Raw genomic sequence first — 8,073 nt, 5'->3', positions numbered from 1 at the left:
GTGAGGCAGGTGCGTGTGGCGTGGTGCGTGCGCGGCGCTGCGGACCCTCGACTCACCTGCGTGCGGCGCGGCGGGCCGGCGGTCACGAGACTCGCCGCAGCCAGCGGCCGGCCGGCTCCCACCAGGCCCCGCCCACCGGCCGTGCCCCGCCCCCCGCGCGGCGCCGGCGAGCGCCCATTGGCCCGCCGCAATCATGGCAGGCGTGCACGTCAATCAGGGCCGCGCGCGGCTGGAGGGGGAGCCACAAATAGCGAGCCGGGGCGACGCGGCCCCGGGTTTTGTGTGACGACGCCAGTAGCCAGACGCGCTCCGAGCTGTGTGGTGGCAGTAGGCATTCAGTGTGAATAGGGAGCGTGCGCCCGACGGACCGCCTGTGTCCCCGCTTTGCTCCTCGCTAGAGTGCGTTTCTCGTCTGAACCCCCCTAATTTTTTGGGGCGCCTCTCCCGCGCGTTTGGGGAAAAGTTGTGGGTGGGACGGCAGCAGTTTGCGGCGCCACCGACGGCGCAGCGCTGAAGACAGAGCAGCGAGTTCCGCCGGCACCGGAGCGGTCGCGCCGCGGGTGAATGCTGCGAGCCGCGGCCGCCGTGCCGTCGCCAGCCGCCTGCGCCGCCAGTCCAGCCCGCTGTTCGCGCCGTAGTCGTCGCTCCCCGCGGTCAAGCTGTACGCGCACAGGGAAGAAGATATGCTCACGATGGAGACGGACCTTAAGGGGGGAAGCCTCCACGGGCAGATGCCGCCGCACCACGCGGCGGCCGGCCTGCACGGGCACGCCGTCTCCACGTACGGCGCGCTCAGCTCCATCGTGCACAGCTCTGCGCTGTCCGGCAACGTCATGGGTGGCGTCATGAGCCTCGGCCCGCCGCCCCCGCACACGCTGCAGCAGCAACAGCAGCAGCAACAACAGCAGCAGCAACAACAGCACCAGCACCACGCGGCGCTGGCGCACCACCAGCACCAACAGCAGCAGCACCAACAGCAGAGCGCGCTGGCCGCGCAGCAGCAACAGCACCACCAGACTCAGACGCAGCAGTCGCAGGCGCCACCGCAGCAACAGCACCACGGCCCGCCCAACAACAATACCGCCAGCAGCAAGAACCAGAACGTCGACCGCGTCAAGAGGCCGATGAACGCCTTCATGGTGTGGTCGCGTGGGCAGCGCCGCAAGATGGCCCAGGAGAACCCGAAAATGCACAACTCCGAGATTTCCAAGAGGCTGGGTGCCGAGTGGAAGCTGCTGTCGGAGTCGGAGAAGCGGCCGTTTATCGACGAGGCGAAGAGGCTGCGCGCCGTGCACATGAAAGAGCACCCCGACTACAAGTACCGGCCGCGCCGTAAGACGAAGACGCTGCTCAAGAAGGACAAGTATCCGGGCCTGGCGGGAGGGATATTACCGGGCGGCGGCGACGCGGCGTCCAGGAGCGCGGCGGCCGCCGCTGCAGCCACGGCCGCCGCGGTCCAGCAGGCGGTCAACCGCGGGGACGTCTACCAGATGCCGAACGGCTACATGCCCAACGGCTACATGATGCACCACCATCACCACCACCACCACGAGGCCTACCAGCAGCAGCAGCAGGCGGCGTACAACGCGCACATGGCGGCGGCCAGCGGGGGTGGCTACGCGCCGCGCTACGACATGTCGCAGATGCACCCCAACGCGGCGACGGCGGCGGCCGCGAGCGCCTACATGAACGGCGCGGCGGCGTCCTACGGCGGCATGTACGCCACGGCCGCCGCGGCCGCGGGGCCCGGCTCCGGGGGCGGCGGCCAGCCCGGCGCCACCAACGGCAGCGTCACCGTGCCCGGCGGCGCCGGCTCGCCCTACCAGCAGCCGTCGCAGATGTCTCCCGGCAGCTCGAGCATCAAGTCGGAGCCCGTGTCTCCCGGCAGCGCGGGCCTGCACACGCCCACGCCGGTGGTGAAGCGTGAGTACGCCGCCGCCCCCGCGCAGGGCGACCTGCGCCAGATGATCTCCATGTACCTGCCCACCGACCCGTCTGCCGGCGTGCCCGACCACCACCAGCAGCAGCAACAGCAGCAGCACCAGCAGCAGCAGCAACAGCAGGCGGCGGCGGCCGCGGCGCGCTACTACCACCAGCACTCCGCGTCGCCCGACCCCATGGCGGCCCAGATGCAGACGCTGGCGCACATGTAGGGACCGGCGCCGCCGCTCGCCGCGGCGGCCGCCGCCGACATCAGCCAGTGCCAGACGCCCACGCCGCCCCCGCAGGCGGCGCACCTCCAGCAGCAGACCGCCTGGACGCCGTGCTCCTACTGACGCGACGCTGGTAGGCGTGACCTGTGTGTCGTCTTGTGCTCAAGCTCGTCGGCAAACGTTACAGACCACGACAGACTCCTAACAGACCTCCGATATCTTAGGGGATAGCTTCCCGGCGCGATAACTCCACGTACCTCCGCCACAGCCCCGCGTTCCGATAAAAAAAAGAACTCTCACAAACCGGCTGTCTCCTCTACACGAACTCTCACCACGGAGACGTTATCCTGCAAAGACGCCGGTTTATAATTTCTTGACACTTTGTAAGGAGGCCAAATCTCGCGGAGTCCGAGCAGTATTTCTCTTTTTCTTGTCACTAAGCCCATTGCCACTTGTTCCGCGTCTACGCAAGCACATAAAATTCGTATAGCCATTTACCCGTACATTACCTTTCATTTTCTCGTGTTTGTTTTAGCCAGCCAGTAACTGTCCTCCCACGCTGTGTACGTAATTCCGTCGTAGCCGCAAGGGAAGGGACAGAGAGTGATAAAGAGACACACGATTATAGAATTGTGTGTCGCGTGCACGTAGGCCTTTTGGTTCCGTTTGTCGTCTCAGAAAGAAACACGGTAAGCAAATTCTACATTTTTTGTTTTTCTTCCCTCTTTTTAATAATACAAACGTAGTTCTCTCCCCTGTCTGAGCCGAAGTCACGGTAAAACACAGATTTTTATGTCTCATTAAATATAGTGAGTGTACAGTTTTGCATTTCAAAATTTTATGACGATAACGAGCGAAATGAGGAACTCTCTTTTTTTCTTTTCGGAGAGGAACGAGAGCTTTGTTTTTCAGTCTCTGTGACTTGTTATTTACTGTCCTTCCTGAACTTATTGTTTTAAAGATAAAAGTAATATTATGCGTTGTATAGACTTGTAAGCTTCAATTTCTTCAACTGTTGACTTGCCGAATTACGATGAAGGAAGTTCATTAACTGAGTCTTCGTAAAGTAAAAGTACTTTAATTGTTTCACATTTGTCACCCACAGAGTATTTGTACAAATCCTAAGGAGATAATCCTACGTTTTTTATGTATATCCGTGAGTGTGATATAGTCAGTGGCTAAATTTATGTGAATATAATATATTAATAGTCTGCATCGAACATTCCATTTCGTGCTCTTTTTTCTGATAGCCATAATTGGCTATTTTGTGTTCATACATATCCCAAAAAAAACAATCTTGGAATTTCCGTATGTTTGTAAATACTTGCACATCTTGTTGTATATAATATGATAAAAATTTCGCCCCGTTTGAAAAAATGAAATAAACTAAATATTTAAAAGTACTTGTTCTTTGTAGTTAATTCGAAGATGTGGTAAACAACATAACTCGTTGCAAGCAAATTTTCGGCTCTTAGTTGTAGGCTGTGACTTTTGGCAGCAGCAGGCGCCCATTAACTTGCAATTAATATTGTTGTTTGCCGTGTCTTTCACCTCTCACACCTTCCTTCCTTTTATTTTGATTGCATGTTTGACATTAACTGCTTACCAGCTGACCATCATGTATCCTAGTTCACTAACAGTGGCTGTCGGCGACTAACTGGACATTTTGCTACTAGTGCACTCGAATTTGTTGACTCACTTGTTGCCATAATCGATACTTGTTTATTTGCACACTTTACAGTGCATGCTATATTTTGAGCCTTCTGCAGCGCTGAGAGAGTAAATTTGCATTTGTTGTAAATGAAAATCTTTTCCGTGTAGGCTATAGATTTGTTTACATTGACACAATTCAGAAAGTAAATATTTTTGTAACGTATTTCTGCTGTTGCACAACACAATAATCAATTGAAACACAACTACAAATTATCGAAAAGCGGTTTATCGTCTCAAAACATTCCTTAACACGTCCAATCAATATTATTAATTTTTGTGGCAAACAAAATTGTGTTTACTGGATCCATATGGTACCGTCATAATATTTACAGTGCACTGTATCAATGTTTGTCAGGGATGAGTTTCAAAATATTTTTTTTACATTGATTTTCAGCATTTCTCCTTAAGTTTCATCAACCAAATGGGAAAGAATCATCAACAGCGCTGTGTCCTGTTTGCACTAAAAATACTTTCGTAGAGTGTTGAAGTATTGTATATTATATTTTTCTTTCATTAATTAATGACAGGTATCATTGCTTTTAGTTAATAAGTCGTAATACGTTATAAGTTGGCTGACGGTCGGAACAATATTTGTAGGTGTACGTACGTTTGAATTTAAATTCTTTCATATACTCTTACACTACAGAAACATTTGACAGCTTATTCTGCCGACTATAGAATACTGTTTATATGTTCCACATAAAGTCATGTTCTTAGAGCTAATGCCAGTATGTGAACGGGCAACACTAACATTGCACGTGATGACGTTAGGTAAAAATTATATCATACACGTGAACGAAACCAGTTTTCATTGTGAGATCGTCTCACAACTTCATTCTCTTTTCTTCGAAATCATTACACTGCATTTGGTTTTCTTGCCCGTCGTATCGTAACACGACGTCACCGCGTACAGCCTACTCATTTTGAGCGTAAGAGCTAAACTATTCTTCCTCTGTTCGCATACTGATGGTAAATGCTACCTTTTTTCACTTCGAGATAAAATCGTTCCCTGCATAGAGTGTGCTTGTATCATCTCGTCAAACAGTTCAACGTTTTCATTTTGTTTCCATGTTCAGTTTCCAGCATAAGTCGCAACTATTTAACACAGCCTGTCACAGCACGTCGCGGTTGAAGTCACTGAGGAAAACTGCTCGACATAACGTGAATTCGCCTTTGTACAAGCCAAAAGAACGTTCGATCGACTTGATCCTACTTAATCAGTGCACCGTAATTACTTCAGATTATCTTCATTCCTTTTTTTTTAAGTAGAAGTTGTGAATAGTTTTTCTGTACATCTCAGTGGCATCGGTGTGTAACAGAAATTGTAATTTATACAAGACACCTATTGTTCTGTAAAGTGAGAACAGGGGAATAACGTAGGCAAAGCTTAACTTGTACACTCAAATGACTTGTGATTAATGACAATCAGTCCCAAAATATATTGTTTTTTTGCAACATTTGATTCAGACAAATGGGAAATAAATTCTTAATGCCTGCGTGACACACAATTCACATTCAGGCTTTGCTGGAGTGACATAAAGGGAAGAATATATAACTGGTACAACATGTTTTAGATGGTCAATACATACGAGAAAGATCTATACCTTCTCAGATATTTCGACAGGGTATTTTTCGCCTCTTGATGGTCCTTATTTTTTATGCTTTCCATTAGAGTGAATGCAATAAAAACATCCTTCAGTTCTCATTGTCTCTGCAAAGAGTTCTAGTATGTCTTTATTGTAGTGACAGTAGGACGAAACCTTCGTTACTACCAAAACGTACACTCGCATCAGAGTGCACTTTCATTGCATTCGGCGTTCTTTATTCATGGTAAACAATTAGGTCGCTAATAAGTCAGTCTATGAAGTATGCTAGCTCTTCAGTGTCTCGTTCAGTTCGGAGTTGTCGGCCCGTCCTTTTCGTTTATGTGTACTCGTCACCTTAAGCCGTTTCGACGATTAGTATTGTTCGAGCAGTATATATATATATATATATATATATATATATATATATATATATATTTCATGGCTTTCTGACGACAGGAAAAGACAGAGCACCCGACGAGAAACCCTGCGACAGATAGCAGACACTCCTCCTTTGGAACCAAAAACCAAAACTCATAATAATTTCACCACAAAGCGAAAAGGTTGAAGCTCGCCCACCAGTGACCATACATATTACCGTTCAACTCAGGTGAAAGATAGAAACATTTATTAACTTCTGTGATGTCTGTTAGTCAGCAGACACGTCACAGAATTATATATTTAGTTGTACTATATACGACACGTAACAATATCTACATTTCGTTTTCTTAGAGAGGAATGAGTTGAGTGATTAAGAAACTTCACTAACTCTAACGGAGAGGAGTTACTATCTCTTGTCAAAGTATCCTGAGAAACCTGAATTACTTGTCAGTAAGACAACTTTTGGCAGCTAATCATTTCATTGTTTCGAACAGGCAGCAGGAAAATATTACTTAGAGTTGTTGGGACTCGTCTGAATCACGTTTTCTTCAGTTCACTATCCTATTTCTGTAACCTGTTGAATTTCTTTTTTCCGATGAGCGTAATAGTCTGTTGACAGGGTCACTTTATCTGCCGTTTCCACAGTTGTTAATTTTCTGTTAAAAGACATTTCTTCGGAGTTTAATTAGCTCGGATTAATCTTCAACCATTTCCTTATCCTATGTGTTTTTAAATTATTTTATTGGCTTTAGATTTTTACCGCACACTTGTTTATTCAGTCACTGCATCGTATATTCAAGTAACACGCATCAAATCACACACAAATACGCATGGTCAGTTGACAGGTACTTGGAGTGGAACAATTTGTTGCAGATGCTTGAGTAGGAACAAATTATAAAACATAAACTTAAACTAAAGATCACTTACGGATCTGGGTAGCCGAGCGGTTCTAGGCGCTTCAGTCTGGAACCGCGCGACCGCTACGGTCGCAGGTTCGAATCCTGCCTCGGGCATGGATGTGTGTGATGTCTTTAGGTTAGTTAGGTTTAAGTAGTTCTAAGTTCTAGGGGACTGATGACCTCAACTGTTAAGTCCCATAGTGCTCAGAGCCATCTGAACCATTTTTGAACTTACGGATCTTCCCTGCCTGCTCTTGAAGAGTTAGGCACTGTCGGGCTGCAAGGTAACGCGACAATGATTTGAAAATCCTCGTTAGCTGTTGCCAAGAGTGTTTCCACGCCGACTGGAACCATATTGATTCGGCGCTGAGGTCCCAAAATTGTGAAGACAGTATTCCGCAGCCTGTTTTCCAAGTAGTGTGTGTGGCGGAAGGTCAGTCTCCTTTTTATGATAACATGTGCTATCCATTGTATTATCAGCAATACTTCCAGCCACGTTCGACGACGTTGTTCATGAGAAGTGATAAAAATTTGACTCATTTGTTTGCTCCTGTCACACTGTGATCGCACCCAAGCAAATTTTCTTAAGCTGCCACGTATTCCTGAAAGGTTCCGGGAGTAATTGGTACAAGTTTCGTACAGATCAATCCTCCGCTCCCCATTGTAACTTAAGGGTTTCCAGCATCTTGCCACAGAGCAATTGGCCACAGAACTTTCGTGCAGCATTTCCTTTCGAGCAAAGCCACAGTCGTGAGGCGTGACTGCTAACATAGGTTGACGGCAGACGGAGGGCCCTAAGTGCCGAATGCGAAGCGTGGCTGGAGTGCCGAGACCACACTTGTCAATGTCCGTGGGAGACAGAACACGCTACACGGCTGCAAACACTGGCTGCAAATTGCAAGTGGAGTGTCGGGCCATCGCGGCGAGTTCGCCAAACAGTGTCCGCCGGCACTGCAAACAGCGGGGCACCCTCCCACGAGTAGGAGGAGGGCGCTCAGCGGCGCAGCGTGACCCCCGCTGAAGAGCTGTCACATCGTCACCCGGCCGTTCCGTTCCGGGGATCGCCGTCCCTATTCCTGTCTCTGTCACGCTACGATGCCCCGTCCCGTCACAGCCAAGACATCGCAACGGGGCCATGCCAAAGTCCGCGTCTCTCTCCGTTGCCTCAGTGGTCTCCGTATCAAACACTTCAGCTCGTTGCTGGTTGGCACGCCTAGTATTTCTCTGTTATCTTTCAATTCTTGGGCGCTCTATAAGTAAATACTTCCTGTATGACCACTGGAGGAATTACACACACAGACAGAAAGAGCATAGTTTGATCTGCAGATAATACACTTTTGGAAG

At 49.2% G+C, this 8,073-nt stretch overlaps 1 protein-coding gene across 1 annotated transcript; it reads left to right on the top strand.

The window, feature by feature from the left end:
- The first annotated feature begins 292 nt into the window (after positions 1-292).
- LOC126235826 (transcription factor Sox-2) lies at positions 293-3,489 on the top strand. The gene is made up of 2 exons (XM_049944675.1): positions 293-1,725; positions 1,801-3,489. Exons 1-2 carry the CDS (start codon positions 684-686, stop codon positions 2,151-2,153), a joined length of 1,395 nt encoding a protein of 464 aa, XP_049800632.1. The 5' UTR covers positions 293-683; the 3' UTR covers positions 2,154-3,489.
- The last annotated feature ends 4,584 nt before the right edge of the window (positions 3,490-8,073 follow it).

Source organism: Schistocerca nitens, chromosome 2 (assembly GCF_023898315.1).
Source record: "Schistocerca nitens isolate TAMUIC-IGC-003100 chromosome 2, iqSchNite1.1, whole genome shotgun sequence".
NCBI classification, from domain to species: domain Eukaryota; kingdom Metazoa; phylum Arthropoda; class Insecta; order Orthoptera; family Acrididae; genus Schistocerca; species Schistocerca nitens.
Note: the sequence above shows the minus strand (reverse complement) of the source record. Positions and strands in the feature narration are given on the sequence as shown.

What these genes read in the sequence shown, in the direction of transcription:
- LOC126235826 (XM_049944675.1), top strand. Translation starts at nt 684, where the DNA reads ATGCTCACGATGGAGACGGACCTTAAGGGGGGAAGCCTCCACGGGCAG. An exon ending in CTACGGCGGCATGTACGCCA is followed by an intron (nt 1,726 to 1,800) that starts CGGCCGCCGCGG and finishes GCGTCACCGTGC; the next exon opens with CCGGCGGCGCCGGCTCGCCC.